Source organism: Pseudonaja textilis, chromosome 1 (genome assembly GCF_049901715.1).
Source record: "Pseudonaja textilis isolate UNSWEBS1 chromosome 1, rPseTex1.2, whole genome shotgun sequence".
Classification (NCBI taxonomy): domain Eukaryota; kingdom Metazoa; phylum Chordata; class Lepidosauria; order Squamata; family Elapidae; genus Pseudonaja; species Pseudonaja textilis.
In genome coordinates, this window is record NC_141990.1 from 133,618,787 (window position 1) to 133,636,831 (window position 18,045).

General features: G+C 40.9%; 1 protein-coding gene across 1 annotated transcript; it reads right to left on the reverse strand.

The window, feature by feature from the left end:
- Positions 1–13: 13 nt before the first annotated feature.
- On the reverse strand, positions 14–15,295 carry PDIA6 (protein disulfide isomerase family A member 6). The gene is made up of 13 exons (XM_026695290.2): positions 15,211–15,295; positions 10,771–10,912; positions 9,749–9,806; positions 8,551–8,677; positions 7,488–7,594; positions 6,132–6,268; positions 4,973–5,087; positions 4,397–4,537; positions 3,100–3,184; positions 2,929–3,001; positions 2,471–2,629; positions 1,776–1,872; positions 14–495 (listed from the first exon to the last, which is right to left on the reverse strand). Exons 1-13 carry the CDS (start codon positions 15,242–15,244, stop codon positions 421–423), a joined length of 1,350 nt encoding a protein of 449 aa, XP_026551075.1. The 5' UTR covers positions 15,245–15,295; the 3' UTR covers positions 14–420.
- Positions 15,296–18,045: the final 2,750 nt, after the last annotated feature.

Here is an 18,045-nt window from a genome sequence, read left to right on the forward strand (position 1 = left end):
TACAACACTGACACAGAGTCAAAAATATTGTTTTATTCTTTCATTGAAATGAAAGCTATACTGTGGGGGAGGAGAAAAAAGATCACATTTTAAAACTAAGTACAACAAAAGTCTCAAGTTACAATTGACCACCACATGCCAGCTAGTTTTAAAAAAACATCCAAGAGCATTTCAATGAAAGATCAGTGTTGTTCTCAAAATATCTGCTACACCGGATACAATTTCACTCAATAAAAAAAATTCATAGAATTTGTGAGATATTTTTTCTTAAGAGATGCTCAGTTCACTGATGACCATGTTTCCAACAGTTTCTCTCTTGGCAAACAAGGCCACTGGTAGATCCGTGTGATGCAAAACGTTCTTCTATCCAATCCAACCACTGCCCAGTGTCTCTCAAGAAACCAAGTTATCTTCAGGCTCTCACAATTCATCCTTCTGAGTATCCCAATCATCAAGATCTACATCACTGAGATCAATATCCTCTTCAGCTGGGAGCTATGAAACAACAGAGTGTGAATTGATCAGGCATTTATATCACATATCATCGCATACTTCTTAGAACAAGTTTCAACCCCCCTAAGATGCTGAGAAAATACTGTTCAATAGCAAACAATGTTATATTAAATAACTTTTTCTAAAGAGACAGACCTAAATGTTCTCTTGTGCTTTTTAAGTTTATGTACAACTGGCCATTTGCTTTTCTGATCTTCCTTTAAAAGTATAAAATACACACACAATCTTATCCTGAAGGTACGGTTTTACCATTCAGATAAGTGATACAATTAAAGTGGAGTTTCAACACCACCATTCAGTCCAATGCTGTTATTTTAAATCAGCAGAAAAATTAAAGCTATGATTAGTGTCTGATGGTTAAGATCAAAATAACTAGGTTTACACTGCGTGCTAAATCAAATGTTGGCTTAACATGATAAGGGAATTGGGCTACATGTTTATTTACAGCTCTTTGGCTTCTTGATTCCTGTTCTGTGTCTTATATCTGCTAAATGTCTACAGAAATGTACAGCAAAATCATCCAACAAAGTCAACTCAAAATTGGCCAAACAAGGCATTATTATTTTATCTGTCTACAAGATGGGCGGTTTCTTTTTCATTAAGCAAGCCCAGGTGTGACATTTTGTGTGGCTTCAATAAGCAATGGAGCAGAAATTGTCTATAAAAAAGCAGAAATCAACAAGTAGACTCTAAGCAAACAATAAAAGTTGGAAAATCTATCTAAGCTTGAATGCAACCTGAGCAGCTGGATAAACAAGCAAAGTAGGAGTCACATGATTATCAAGTTCCTCTTTATAACCCTTAATGCAAGAATGCTAGACTAGTTGAACATTTGGTGAGCAACCTGCATTAGGACAGGAAAGAAAAAAAAAAGAAAATAGTCTGCACAAGAAGCATATCAGAATAGCTCAAACAGGATATAGAAAATAAAATGATGCCAGAAATAGATAGATAAACAAATGTCAAAGCTTTCAACAAAATTCAAAAGAGAACAAAGATACAGAGCCACATTTAGAACTAAGGTGGCTTCTAACAGATAAGGTGGATGACAGAAAAGAGAAGAAATAAAAAGAAGCAACAAAGTTTTAACTAAATAGATCTTTGAGTACAGGCTTTAGGGTATATATTTATCAGGCTGACTAAACATTCAGAAATTGACTTGAGAGTGAACCAATTTAAACATATGGACCCTAAAATGTCCAAATAAGAATTTCCAAATAAGTTCTGTACGACTATAGAGATGAAAATGGAGTCTCTCTTACCTCGCCATCTTTGCCATCCCAGGGCTCCACTGTGTTAATTTTGGCAAAAGCCCCTCCACCAACTGGTGCTGTGGACCCTCGTCCAACAGAAAGTTCCCTAGAAATGGAAATACCATTTAGAACATAACATACACCCCTCTAGGGATTCACATTTGAGAACCAGTTTAATTAAGGCACTGGGTTAGAAACTGGGAGACCATGAGTTCTAGTGCCGTCTTAGACATGAAAGAAGGCTGGGTGGGTGACCATGGACCAATCATTCACTCTCAGCCAACCTACCTCATGGGGTTGTTGTGAAAAATAGAAGGAAGGAGTAGTAGGTATGATCACCATCTTGTTTATAAAAATAGTAACGGTGGGATAAATAAATAAATAAGCCTGATGTGATGAATTATATAGCGAGCAGCACTGAGTGAGACTGGTAACTGGCCCTCCTCCTCCCCCCAGTTAAAATTTCATGAGATTTCATTTTTTTTAAAAAAATGGGAGGAGGAAGTAGAAAAAAGATGGGATTCAGGAATACCCTGAGCAAGATCGTTTTTTTGTGTTCAAAAAGGAAGTCAACAAACATGGTTACAGAATCAATTCTGTAAATAAAATAAAAATCAATTATTTCCCCCCGCTATTTTTAATTGAAACTCGTCAAGCACCACACAGCGTTCATATGCTTTGAGGTACCGACAAAGCAGCCTTACCTCAGGAATTCGTTAATCCCTTGCTCGCTGAAGGAGCCTTTCAGCAGGGCAAATTTCATCTTTCGAGCATTCACAGCTGCCATGGCCGGGTACCCAAAGCCACCAATACCCAAAGAGCTTTCGAGATCAAACTGTGCTCCGGCTTCTGTCCACAGCCACCTTGGATAAGAAGAATTAGGTGCTTTATCTCGAAGCAAACCACAGAATATCACTTTTCTCCACACTTCCAGACCTCCCTGGCATCACCCAGTTTCTGCTGTAAGTTGCAGAGCAAAAGGGCTGAAGAGAGCAGATCAAAACCAGCTCATTTCCTTAAGCTTCCCCTACCTCCAAGTTCGTAAGCAATCTAGCCTAGTCTGTGCTGTCACGGAGCTACTATTTCCATTTCAATGGGAGCAAGATTGGTATTCCTCCCTGCCCCAAACCAAAAGCACCTCTGGCTGTAATCTGTAACTTACCCCCATATCTTCCTTTTATATTTGTCTGCCATTTTCAACATGACTTCCAGGTAGGCATTTCTACCTGCAGCTCCTGTTTAACAGAAATCATAAAAAAGAAAAGAAAAAGAAAATCACACTTGAGGCCAGTATAAAACCCAAAGGTAAGGGAAAATACTGTCTTGTTCTTACCTGTGTCAAGTATATGGGGCAAAACAGAAATGATACAAAGTTGGTGAGCATCACATGTTTGCTTTAGGACATCTTCGTTAATAATCTAGGCGAGAACAGATTTACCAATTCAGACTCCTAGCAATTAAAGAATAATAACTAAATTGCAACTACAAAGTTAATTTTCCTACAAGGTCTTCTCTTGCTCAATCTTTGTTTTTTTAACCCGGTTGCTTTATTTGTCCTGATAGGAATTTCTCTAGGTCTCTATATAGGCAGTCCTCGACTTACGACCACAATTGTGCCCAAAATTTCTGTTGTTAAGTGTGACATTTGTTAAGTGAGTTTTGTCCCATTTTACAACCTTTCTTCCCAGGATTGTTAAGTGAGTCACTGCAGTTGATAAGTTAGTAACCCGGCTGTTAAGCAAATCGGGCTTCCCCGCTGACTTTGTCAGAAGGTCACGAAAGGGACCCCGGGACACTGCAACTGGCATAAATATGAGCCAGTTGCCAAGCAGCTGAATTTTGATCATGTGGCCATGGGGATGCTGCGGAAGTTGTAGTTCTGAAAATGGTCATAAGTTACATTTTTCAGTGCCGTTGTAATTTTGAATGTTCACTAAATGAACTGTTGTAAGTCGAGGACTATCTGTATTCTGATATCATTAAGACTTTTAAACAATTTTGATCTACACAGCTAAGGCCACAACGATGCCAGTTTTCTTAATTCAAAGTCCACAAGTAACTTTACTAAAATTAGGACCTCTACATCATGTCATTTCTTGCTCATGATCTTCAAAGAGACACTCTCTCACAAAGCTCTTTGGAAGCAAATGTCACTATATCCATGCAGCTCATATGAACTAAGGGCAGACACTTCACCAAAGGGCTTGAAATTTCCAACCACATGAATTTAATAAAGGCAATAAGGTGATTTTAAGATATTTTGGGAGAAACTCAGTAAGAAATCAAGTTTAGCTTGATTACTCATTTCCAAAGAAAATGATTTGAAGTATATATAACATTCCCTTAATTTTATCAATAAAAGGCATCATAATAGCAAATTTGGTTATCAAATTATGACAGCTACGTAGCCAAAATAGGACTCATGAGATGGGGGTAACTGCCATGCACAGGTTTGCAGAGGAGAAAATACTAAGAGTTCTGTGACTACAAAATAAATGAGAAGGGGTCTGAAATGGAATATGCATCATTTTGAAAGACTTCATGGCTCCTCACAGGACAGAAGCACCCCATACTGCAACATTTTCTTCCGATTTCCCTAGGAAGTAATTGCTTGATCAAAGTAAGGATACCTCTAGGATTTCAGGTGCTGGTGCATTCTCTGAAAACAAGTCCAGAGCTCGAGCAACGATATCGGATTTTGTCCTTCCACCATCATAGTCAACAGGTTCTTCTCCTTTTTGGAAAATTTTTATTGTCGGAAATCCACGGACCTGGAACACAGAATCAAAGAATTCAAATCATAGTGAGCACAAAAGGTAATCCACCTTGGTATTCGATGAACTAAAAACCAAAATAAAATAGCTCTTGGTTTCACTGAATGTCAGCACAACCCAAAATTTCTAAATAGGCAGTATGTAAAATTATCACAGAAACCATTACATCCATCCATCCATCCATCCATCCATCCATCCATCCATCCATCCATCCATCCATCCTTCCATCTATCTATCTATCTATCTATCTATCTATCTATCTATCTATCTATCTATCTATCTATCTATCTCCCTCCTTCCTTCCTTCCTTTTAAATACTTAAAACATTCCATTCTATATGATGTTGCCTCTAAAAAAGGACACATTCTCCCCTCTGTGTTATTTGGGAGACAGCAAGTAACAAAAGCATTACCACTTGCACTATCTACTCACCCCATACCGGCTGGCTAACATCTGGTGCACGGTAGCATCTACAGCACCCAGTTTAACTTTTCCCTTTGTTTGCTCCTTCACTTCAGTCGCAGCTGATGCCCACTCTGGCTCCAAACTGTAGAAGAAAATGTGTTGCTACATGTGAGTGTTTTCTTTTAAAAAGTACAGCAATAAATTACAACAGCAATTTAAAATTAAAACCACTTTTTTTTAAAAAAAAAAAAGCAAAGTGGTTAAATTATGATAGTTCCAAAGGCCATAGTTGAGCTCAAAATTACTATAGGTTGGTTGCTTGTTACCTAATTACAAAACATGGTTGATTCAACTTTTACTAACAGATCACAATGACTACTTGATACTCCTCAAAAGGATCTTATGACTTGACATCCTTGAGAAAGCTTGAACTATATTAGCCCTAATAACCCTTATCAATGATCAGATTCCAGGAACCAGGATGCCTGAAAGTCCTACTTCTGGATTTACAAAAGATTATAGATTTTCATCAGTTTTGTCTTAGGTGACAACACATTATTGAGTACAGAGGAGAATCATATTAAAAGCAAATAGGGAAAATAAGTCAAGAAAACCCAAGGTAACTTCACTATGGCTCATGTGCCTCCAGAACAGGGGAGTCAAAGTCAATTTCCGTGAGGGCTGCATCAGGGTTGTGTTTGACCCTGGGGGGCTGGGGTGGGTGTGGCCAGCTCGACATCATTTGTGTTGGGAGCGCCTGTGGTGGCCCGAGCGTTTTGCCAGTGAAAACAGGCTCCTGTGCTCCGTTTCTGGCTACAACGGCTTCCTGCAATCCTCTGCCATGCGGCCCTCCCCAGATCTGTTTTTGCTGGCAAAGGCAGTGCGGACTGGTCCCTCAGAGTTTCCAGGGCAGTCCCATGGGCCAGATCTAAGCACCCCACAGGCCGGATCTGGCCCAAGGGCCTTTGTTTGACACCCTTGCTGCAGAGGTTCCAAGCTTAAGCTGCATTTCTGCATTTAGTTCCATTGAAGTACGGTAAGCAGGACTAACCTATTGACAGACTGCATTATCAATATTATTGCACCCAACTACTACTCAAACATCTGGTGTATGTATGTATGTATGTATGTATGTATGTATATGTAAATTTACTGTAACAATCCTGAGTACAGCCAGAATACTTACTTTTTGCAATGTCCACACCAAGGAGCATAAAATTCTACCAGCCAGACACTGTCACTGTCCATTACGGTCTTATCAAAGTTATCATCAGTCAATTCGATCACATCTTTTTTGTTGGAGCCTCCACTTTCATAACTGCTCTATTAAGGAAATGTGAAAAGGGTATTTAGCGCTATAAATTTTACTCCAATTCTAATTATTGATGACAATAAATGACTATATGCTTTCTAGTCAAAAAAGGTTTAGGATAGAAACTTATATATAATATTTTAGCTTATAAAAAAAACCCAATCCACCTCTGCTTGAAATCATAGTCTGTACAGGATGGAAAATGTAAACGCAAAGTCAGCCATCGATTATTCAAACAGAGTTTTTCAACAGTGAACATCTGGATACATCTGGTCCAGTGGTAGTCAACCTGGTCCCTACCGCCCACTAGTGGGCCTTCCAGCTTTTATGGTCGGCGGTAGGGGTTTTGTCCCCTACTGTATAAATCACCATTACTGTGGAACCGGTGGGTGGTTAGAGAAAACTTTACTACTAACAGAGATACAAAAGTGGGCGGTAGGTATAAAAAGGCTGACTACCCCTGCTCTAGTCGAATTAATCAGTACAGCTTCACTTCCTCTATTTCAGCAGATGTACTGTATATGTTGGCCTGAGAATGGGGAACTTAAATAACAGAATAACAGACTTGGAAGGAACCTTTGAGGTCTTCCAGTCTGAATCCCCACTCAAGCAGAGACCTACATCATTTCAGACAACTGGTTGTCCAAGCTCATCTTAAAAACCTCCAATAAAAGACTTAACATGGCTGCCTATCTGAGATCTATGCAATCTAGAAGTCTTGCCTTTTTCAATGAGTCTCTTTCAATTTATTTACAACCATGATTTCTTTATAAATCTTTTAAAATAATTTTTAACAAGATAAAAAGAATGCGACATGAAAGAAAGAAGAGACAAAGATCAAAAGAAGAAAAAGATTATAAAGTGGCTTCCAAGCCATGATTTCTAGAGCATATGTATAATGGAGACATCAGAAGTCTGAAGAATTTCCTTGCCATTCATTTATCCTGCCAACTCTTTACTTTTGTGTATTCATCTACTACCATTGACTGCCACTATCCTCTTACTAAGAAACTACAGCTCCGTTATTATTTTTTTTGCAAAATGTGACTCATTTAAATGAGCAAACCTGTTGACCTACTAAATTTTCACTCCTGCCATAAAATAAGCCCTTGTTCAATCCATCATTCAAATGCCAATGTTACCAATTGTCCTGTAACATTCTTCACAAAATACAGGCATGGAAAGAACGAGGCTTTGCAATGAGTAGGAGTCAAAGCCTAAAAGGGGTACCTGTTTTCCAGAACTGTATCCTCCACCTCTGCCACTAAGACGATCTTTTACCAATGACCGGACAGCACTTAAAGCAGAATCAACAATAGCATCACTGGTCCTGGCTCCTGAGACACAAAAGAAAAGCATCATGCTAAGCAAGACTCCACACAGATCAACTGTCAACTCTGAAGCTGGCCTGACTTGGGGCCATCTTTGAGGCTTCAGTGTTGCCACAACCGAGAGGAGGGTTAGAGAGTGGGGGAAGTAGAGCTAGCTGGGGTTTTATAGCCAAAACAATATACTTTCCCCTGGGAACCAAGGATCTTCCAACAGGTGGCTGAAGAGAGGAGTGATGTTACCAAGCAACTGGAGAGCACCCTGATTGGACCATGTGACTGGTTGTTTGGGGAAAGGGAAAGAACGTTTACTTTTAATTTGGTGAAAACCGCAGGAACCTTTAGTCAGTTTTTACCAGTCTGTGCCAATATGATATATCCAATAAACCTGTTCTTTGAGGAACTTACTTGCCTCAGAATTCTGTTTGCTATGAGTGTATTACTTGGAACCCTGATATCAACATTCAAATATTCATTCCAGTAGCGGTATCCACCATTTCAGTCCTTTTAACAGGAAGGGGGAGGGAACCAAATGGGCAGCTTATGTGGTGCCACATTAGGAGAAATAACAGGAGGCTTCAGCCTTGAACGGGAAACCCAGGTTTTAAGTAACCAATAGGGTCCCTGCAACCAGGGTGGGGAACCTATGTTTCTGAATGTTCTGAATTGTAACTCCCACCCAGTCCAGACAGAAGTGAGGTACACTGGGAATTGAAGTTCAACACCATTTGGAAGACCACAGGTTCCTAACTTCCGCTGTAGAAAAAATACTCAGTTCTTCAACCAAACGTAAGGCTGCCACAAAAGTGGGAAATTCTTAGGAATTTCAAGTCACCAAAAAAGGACCCAATATATTATAGCAGTCTTTTCTACTTAACTGGGCTTGTTGTGAACAAGAGAAAAAAATATATCAGTTTTGCTCAAGACGCACATCAACAAAAAGAAATGTATCATCTTAAAAATACCTTGGTAGTCTTCTGCTTTGTGCTTGTTAGCACCAAAAATCTTGATAGTGGGAAACCCTTTAACACCATATTGACCACCAAGAGATTGGTGTTTGTCTGCATCAACCGCCCCAATTTTCACAACACCCTGGAAGAAAAAAAGGCTTTTAAGTTAGAGAAACAAGACAAAACAATTCCACAAAGAGAAGGCAAAATATGTTTTGCCGAGTTCACACACGTGTACTGACCTAGGTCAAAACAATGGAACAACGGAACGCATGCACAGAGAAATCCTGGCTTTGGTTTAGATATTCCTTTGACAAAGTGGTTTCATAAACTTAAAAGAATAATTCAGCTTGAAAATAAAGGATGGTGTGTTTCTTGATTCTCCCTTTATATTCAAGAAAGTCATGCATTTACATTAACTATGTTCTCCGCAAGGGATGTGCTGCCTTTGGGAGCATCCTATGTGGTTTGCCATGACTGTGATGGATCAAGACAATATTACTCAGGCAATTGTCCAACAGCGAATGCTTGCTTATTAGGAAGTCAAGACTCAACCCTCTTCCAAAAAGCTGGCCAAGAAAACTTCAGGGACTTGTGATCAATGAGAATCAAGACTGAATCAATCACGCATGCACACACACACATGCATTTCCTTCCCTTTCTAGGCTCTCAGAAAACAAACCCTATCAAGCTCAGCCATAAAATACTTGAAAAGGGAAGAAATGTTGATAAAGCTGGGAGAAGATGCTAGGAGGAAAGCAGAGGCCCTCAGAGGCAAGAACAGTATAAGACAGAGATGCTGCATCTGCACCGTTATCAGGTATGCTTTTGTTGCCTCTGGTATCAAAAGTAAACAATTTGACAGAAGGGCAGATTGGTCTCTGTTATAAAGAAACTCTTGGGGAAATCTGTAAGGAAAAAAAAAACCTCCTTTACAGCACGTGGGGTTAAAATATCCTAACGTAACAATATGTGGTGCAATGATTAAGGTATTGAATAAGGATAGGGGAAACTCAGGCTGAACTGTGTTCTCCTTTAGGGAAATTCAGAAAGTATCTCTGGGCTAGTCACACTCTCTTAGCCCAATTTATCCAATAGATTTACTGCTATGGGAAAAACTGGAGGAAGGAATCAGCACACTTCCTTGAGTTTCTGGAACACAAGCAAGCTGTAAATCTAATAAAGAAAGATTATTTATGGATATGCTACTCACTTTTAAGGCAGTTGCAGCTTTCTTCCATTCAGGTGTCAGTCTTTGGCAATGGCCACACCTTGCAGAAGATAAAATAAAAATATTACCTTCAAACATTTGACTGATTCCGAACCAAATACCCCCTTTACACGAATCTGAGATATCACTTGGAATATAATGATTGTGTGCTCCCTTATATAGTTTTCAGAATGAGAAAACTATATAAGGGAGCACACAATCATTATATTCCAAGTGATATCTCAGATTCGTGTTTATTTTTCTTGCATTCCATATGGTTTGTAACCAATGTTATTTGCTCCAACTTTCCACACATGTAATATTGCACAAAACTGTAAGATATATGGACTGCCAAACATGTCTCTTGTCCTTTAAAAAAATTAACAAACCCTAACATTTCTATACAATTGAAGTTCAACACCTATAATTCAACCACAGCATTTTCATAGTAGGCAATTGAAATTCTTTCAATTTCTAGCTGCACGTTACAGATCCTTTTTCCCCAGAAAAAACACCACCACCAAAGTTGGCAACCATACATACTTTTATAATAACATAAAGCTTTCTGAAAAAATGAGAATAAACTGGAGGTATTGAGCACTGTTATGACTTCTCTAGCCTTCAACAAATATTTCCACTCTCATTTCATCAACTGAAAGATGTAGGAACAGCATTTATATTGTTATCATGACGAACACATGCAGATCTGCATTTTAATAAGGATGTTAAAATAAGTTAAACTTTATCAACTCTCCAGGGGTGTTGGGCCTGTAGGTTGTCTGTAAATTCAGCAATTTTGATACCAACATCTTTGAAGGATAGCAGTGAGAAAGACTGACTCGTCTATTCCTGTCACCATCTCAGTTAATAAGTATTAATATGACCAGAACAGCCTAGCTAGAAATTTTGCATTGAGATGCAAGAAACTATTTACAGAAATAAGACAGCTAAAGTATACACATGAACAAGCAACAAACCGAACAAACAACAACCATTTTATTTAAGACAGCTGAGTAAATACATACCATGGTGCATAGAATTCTACTAGCCATAAACTATCACTCTGAATAACCTCTCTGTTGAAATTTGTTGGTGTAAGTTCTATAACATCATCACTGGAAGAATACAAGCTGTTAACAGCCAAGAAGAGGGTGCAACTTACAATACCTAGGACACAAACAGAATAAAATTCAGATAATTACAGATAAGCTTTATATGTTTTGGGTAAAAAACATGCACAGCTGCTAAATTAACGGTAAAGCAATGTAGAAGAACCCTGGTTGGCTAAACCATTAAGATCAGGATACTAATGGAAATACAGCGAAGTTGGAAAAGATAAAAAATAAATACATCTAAAATCAGACTAGATCTCAGGACTGGAACTTTTCCTGCTAATCTGATACTTTCATTTCCGCTCTATGCAAGTGTGGCCACCTGAATTTTTTTTTTTTAAAAAGGAAAAGGCTATTTTTCTCATCATTTGCCATGAAAACATGCCCAATCATCAACAGGCAACATAAACCAAACATATACAAAGTAAGGTCATGCTCTTCTCGCTTAATCCAGGGAGTCTCTGATTTTGTGGTCAGGACCCTTAAATGACGCATGGCAACAGTTGCCCTTTTAAGAGGAGAAAGCCTCCAGCCTTTTTAAAACCCCTTAAACATTTTCTCAGCAAAGCTAGAGCCTCACCAGCCTGCATTCAGGGCTCTCCTTTGCTTGGATAAGCATATTTGCAGCTTCTCCTGGCACAGGGTGAGTGATCCCTATCAGTCTGACTTGGGTGCATGGGCCCTTCCAAACTTGTTAGTTTCTAAATTTGCTTAGACCTCTCATAAGCAAGAGTTCAAGTCTTTCTGACTTCATCCTTTACACAGCTTAAATCAGGGCTTCCTGCACACAAGCTGGATCCCTTTGGATCCATGGGACTCCCGGCCCATGGGCCGGATACCTCACATGCTGGCCACGCCCACGCCTGGTTTAGTGAAGGGGGGAAATTCGATACATCACTTCATTCCTAAATTCATTTACAGGAAAATAAGCTGCATTAGACTGAATGAAACCATTCCCAAGGAAACAGGACTGCATGGGTTGACTCACACACTTTTCAATTATACTGCATGTGGGAGTGGTTCTTCTGCTTTCAACAGATTACACCACAGTTTGTAACACTGATGAATTGCATGCTTTATTATATTTTTACTGTTATCTTAGGGTGGTATCTTTAAATTATCCTGCTTTGGGATCTGAATGAAAACCGAACTTTATTAGGATAATATGCCATCTGTTACTGTTCTTTAAAGATTCTGTAATGAAAACAAGAAAACAAGCTTAATCTCGTCATCATTGGGTTTTTTTTGGAAACATAGTCTTTAATACCTGAATATTAATTTGGAAAAGATGTGCTCTGATCAGTTTGCTGAACCATTCATGTGAAGGTTAGTTTGCAATAATTAGTCAGGCCAAAAATGTATCTGTCTAAGGCAGGGATGTCAAACTCCCGGCCCATGGGCCGGATACATCACATGCTGGCTGCGCCCACACATGGTTTAGTGAAGGGGGAAAAAATTCCGATACATCACGTGAGATTGACACCCCTGGTCTTAGGTAAGGTAATCTACGTGAAAGCACTGAGCAGCCTTTCAAATTCTGGTGAGATGCGCAGGCGGGTGGCAAATAAATTTAATAAATAGAAGATGATCCCTAAAATAGAAATCTGCATGTGATTAAGAAAACTGATCATCAGCAAGCTGCATAGTTGAAGCATTCCAATAAAGAGATCATTTAATACAACTGTAAGCACTTTTATTTCTGCAAGACACTTTCCTAAGCCAGAAACTGTTGGAAATTTACACACCCTTATTTTAACATGTAATTACCATCTCTACGTCAATCACTTGATTTATATCAAGATGACTACAAGTCTGATCTAAGGTCTGGAAATGTGTTTGTATATATGTATGCATTAGAAATGCCCCAAATTTGTAATCAGGAACGGAACCAATTCTGTACATCTCTAAAAGTAATTTGTATGTATTTGGGACTGCACTACAGTAAGGTTTTTTCCCTTATGATGGGGGGGAAAAAAGGCCTCTCATCAAAGAAAGAATCTGTGTTCAATTGAAAATGCTGAACAGTAGCAGCAGGAAAGCAACCGGGTGCCTGAGATCAATCCCATTCCCACCCACTACATTCTTTGCAACAGCAGGGTTTTTTTTAATATGCCTTTTAATTGAAATAAATGCACTGCTGACATATTGAAAGTAAAGCACAAATCTCTTGCATCAATGTAATTTACAAAACTGTTTCTGGACAACACCCCCCCCCCAAATTAGATTGTAAAAGCAAGGAAAGAAAACGTGTGGGTGCCTGTAGTCCTGAATTCGGTTTCTCCTGGCTTGATGATAAGCTAAGCTTACAAGCAGCATCCTTGGGAGGTGAGGAGGCAAGTGATAAAACCAGGTTTGTGCATAAGTTCTGCCCCTTTTACACATGCATGATGACATTACACACCCACACAAAAGAGGTGGGGCTTCTGATGTGACACCTGCATTGCTATTTTGATGAAAGCACTAGATCCTGCAGATACCTCTGATCTTCAGGTGGGCCAATGGGAGCACTGCATGTGTTAGGACAGTCATGCTAAAGCAAACTTTTTTAATGGCAATCATTTTGCAAAGTTTCCATGTGTCCACTGACCCTAAAATTACAAGAAGCCCTTGACTTACAACCGTTCATTTAGTGACCAGTTACAACGGCCCTGAAAATATGTTACCCTTGACCATTTTTCACACTTACAACTGTTGCAGCGTCCCCATGGTCAGATTATCAAAATTCAGAAGCTTGGCAACTGACTCATATTTATGACGATTGCAGTGTCCTGGGGTCATATGATCGATCCCCTTTTGCAACCTTACAAAGCAAACTCAATGGGGAAGCCAGATCCACTTAACAACCGTGTTACTAATTTAATAACTGCAGTGACTCACTTAATCACTGTGGCATTAAAAAATCGTAAAATGGGGCAAAATTCACTGGACAAATGTTTCACCTAGCAACAGAAATTTTGGACTCAACTGTGGTCGTAAGTCGAGGACTACCCGTACTGCCTCTCTACGCTAGAGATAAGATTTGTTCCAGGGCAGATACTTTACATTCTTCTGTTCTTACTTGATTGTCAGCGCTAACAAGGTCCACAGCCCTAATCAGGTCTGGTGCATTGAGAGACACCAGATTCCAAGGGGGTTCAACAGGATCTCCTTCTGGTCTAATGCAAAAAGCAGAATGATGCTACTTGATACCCACTGCAGTAGGCATCAAGCTAAACCCAGACCTCAATTTCCATTCAGCCTGCAAACACTGTAAATGGGAAGAGCTCCAGGCACCCTCGAAACAACCGTTCTGAGTCCAAACTGTTGAAGAAAAGGGTGCCAAAGCCGCCCTTCAAACAAGGCCTTCATGGGGCTTGAATAAAGCATGATTCCTATAGCAAAAGGGGAAAGCATGGGGAAAGGCAGGAAGGACCCTGGGCTTTCCTATTTATTCATCCTATGGCATGCAGCCAGGGCTGTCTTAACGCATGGGCCTGATGGGCACTGGCCCGTGGGCCCCACGAGCATAGGGGCCACATCCTAATCTGTGTATGTTAACCCTTCCGTGCACCTTGCATCATATAAACACGTTATACCTATATTATGCAAGTACATGTTTAATTTCATTGGCCATTTTACATTTTTATTCCTGCGAGTTGTCCTAGAGCCCTTTGCCTGCTTCATTGCCTGGGACCCATAATGCTATTAAGAGGGCCCCGAACACAGCAGAGGGATAACACTTAATAACATTATACAGGAACAGCACATCATACGAGGGCATTATTTAGCTTTCCTTAAAAAATGGGGTGAATAAAAAAGCAGGACAGCTGCATGATAAAAAGCCATGCGGGGTGGGGGGGAAGAGAACCCACCTCGCAAGGAGGAACCCCAGAAACATGCAAATCACAGCAGCCGCCTTAAGAGGGGGGAAAAAAGAGCCTGATTTGACTTCTTTCCTAAGTTACTCCTTGCATCCCCCTCAAAACGCTTCTTAAATAGCCCGATCTCTCTCTTCCTTTAAAGCAGTGGTCTCTAACCGTGGCAACTTTAAGACTTGTGGACTTCAACTCCCAGAATTCTCCAGCCAGCAAAGCTGGCTGAGGAATTCTGGGAGTTGAAGTCCACAAGTCTTAAAGTTGCCACGGTTAGAGACCACTGCTTTAAAGGCCCAGCTGTTCTAGAACGAGATGCAGCAAATTCATCTAGAGCCCCATGGCTGGAGACCCCACGCAGCCCATTTAAGCCTGGCAAATCGGGGGGATATTTCTAGCGCTGAACCCCCATTAACCCGTCCTCGCTTCCCTTCCGCTCCAAGATCTGTCCTCCACGGCGGCGTCTCCTTCCCTCCCTCCCTCCTTCCTTCCCTCCAATTACCAAGCAAAAACCGCTTTCCACTCAAGGCGCCCATGTTACCCTCCGAGGAGCTCCGGCACAGCTAGCGTCGCCGCGATTCTGCCGCTCCTCTCCCGAGAGAGAAGGCAAATGTTTTCTGCGATCCACGCCGTGTCTGCCGCTCATTGGTTCTCGCCGCGATCCCTCTTTTGCATAGCCAATTGGAAACGGACGGGTCAGAGCCGGAACGAGGCGTGGAAGGGTTCGGGTGGGCGGGGCTTAAGGAAGACTCGGAGAAAGGAAAGGGAAAGGAAGTGAGAGGGGTCAAGGGGTGTGTAGCCGGCGCCGCTCGACCACCCGCTTCCGGCCTCTTACTGGCACTCTTACTGAGTGGCCATAGAGATAGGAAAATGGGAAAAGAGTACGTGGAAGGGAGGGATTCCTTTCGGGTTTTTTTTTCCCCTTTGCGGACCAATGGAACTGCTGCCTACCGCGGTTTTAAAGCCTGGCGCCATGCAGATAACCTAAGAGTTCAGCTCCCACAATGCTCAGCTGGGCTGGCGTGGAATTTTGATAGGCGTCATCCTAACCTTTGTGGAATGTGTCCCAAGCTGCAATAAGAGAGTCGGTTAACACGTTTGCAGAAAGTAAAGGTTGAAAAGAGTTTGGAGATCATTTGATCCTGAGCCCTCTGCATTGCTCCCCGTGCCCTCTCTACCTACTTGTAAGATGGCACTTCATGCGGTTAGCATTAGCTTTTTATCCTGCTTGCCATAGCTCAATGTGGGAAGCATACCCAATACGCCTGCCTCCTATTTTCCTCATTTTCCTTTGTCCTAAAGCAAAGAAATTCCGGACCGAACCTCACCCAAAATATCACTTGGAAGCCAAGGTTGCCAAACAGAGGTTTTGGTGAAATCATGAGAGCGAACTCACTGGAAAAGTCAAGCAAGCTGGGAATGATCAACGGAAAAAGGAGAAGAGATTGCCCTACGACTACCTGCTGATTGGATACTATAAAGCAGGGGTGTCAAACTCAAGGCCCATGGGCCGAATTTAGCCAGTGGGGTGCTTAGATCTGCCCCATGGGGCCACCCTGGAAACAGCAAAGGACTGCCTCGTGGTGCCTCTTCAAGCAAAAACGGAGCACAGAAAGGCCTCCGTTTTGGCCATAATGGCCTCCTGCAGCTCTGCCAGCAAAATTGGAGCTTGGAGAGCCGTGCACCTGAGGGGGGCCTGGAGGAGCGTGCGACTCCCCTGGGCTCTGTTTTCACTGGATGAGGGCTTGAAAACAAACGACATACAAAACAAAAGGAGAAATGTTTCCCCTTTTGCATTTGAGCATGCAAGAAGGGACAGGAAAGGAGAAAGGGAAAGAGGAAAGAAAAAGAAGGAAAGATGGGAAGAGAGCAAGGAAGGAAAAATAAGGAAAGAGGGAAAGGAAGAAGAAAGGAGAGTGAAGAGGAAAAGGAAGGAAGGAAGATTATGAGAGGGAGGGAGTCCTGCCTTAGCACTTGACCACCACACAGATGCCCCCGACATGAGTGATGTTGAGCTGGCCATGGCCACACCAGCCATGCCCATCCTGGCCCCCAGAGGTCAAATACAACCCTGATGCGGCCCTCAATGAAATTGAGTTTGACACCCCTGCTATAAAGGATGATGCTGGGATGACCATGTCGAATCTGAAGGAGGCAGTGCAAGAAAAAAAGACATGGAGAATGTTCTATAGAGAGCTGAGGGTTGTACATCACTGAATGGCTGAAGACAACGATTTTCCCCACAACAATAGGTGGGCTGGGCTAACAGAGATGACTAGCCCAAAGACATCCAGCAGCTTTCATGCCTGAAGTGGGACTAGACCTCCCAGCCTCCTGGTTTCTTGGCCAGCACCTTCATCGCTACACCAAACTGGCTCTCTTATGCAAGAGGACTCTGAGTCTGTTAATTATCCCAGATGGGAATGCTATTTAATTGAAAGAAGCACACCAGTAAAGAAAACTGTTAAATTGTTAACATTCACTGTATCTATTAAAACATGGGGACCAGATTGTCAAAATTTTGTTTCTTCATATAGTCTCTATGAAACTTGCTTTTACAGAAGTTTGTATGATGTTATTGCTGTATGTATACAGGTAACTGGAACAGTTTTGATTGGGTAGAATAGCTTTCCTTCTAAAGTGTTATGCCTCTTTTACATATACGTGCACAAATGTGCACATACACCATTATAAACCTACATCGCACAGCAATGATGAGCATGAATCAAGTATGGAAAAATCAAGGACAATAGCCTGGCAACTAAATCAGATTGATATGTCAACACTGCTGGTAGAGAAAAGCCATTTAAGTTTGACCCATTGCAAACAAACAAAATTTCATTATAGAAGCTATCCTAGAACACAAGTATTTTAATATTCAACTTGTATTGAGCTATAAGAAGCTTTTTGTTGTTAGGACAATATTTGGATTAGGATCCAGCTTGACTATCTTTATTTAGCAGGTTCTGATAGTTCATAACGTGAAAGCACACAAACATGAAAATGCATTTCTGAATACATTTCCTTCAGTAGAGTGGACTTGTCAAAGTCAAATTTTATTTCAGTGACTGACTGTAAAATTCTAAATTCAATATATGTTCAAAAGAGAACAACAGTATTGTTAGCCTTCGTTTGTACACGTAGGAATTATAACAATAAACTACATTACTCACGGGATTCATTGTGAATAGGTAGATTTATTTTCAATCGTTTTCCTTCAAACACGGCAACAATGGATATACCGGATAAAGTCAGCACTGAGATCATTCGTCTCTCAGCGCAATTTATCAAGCAGCCCCACCCTATTCAGCTAATTAACATCCGCCCTCCCCATTAG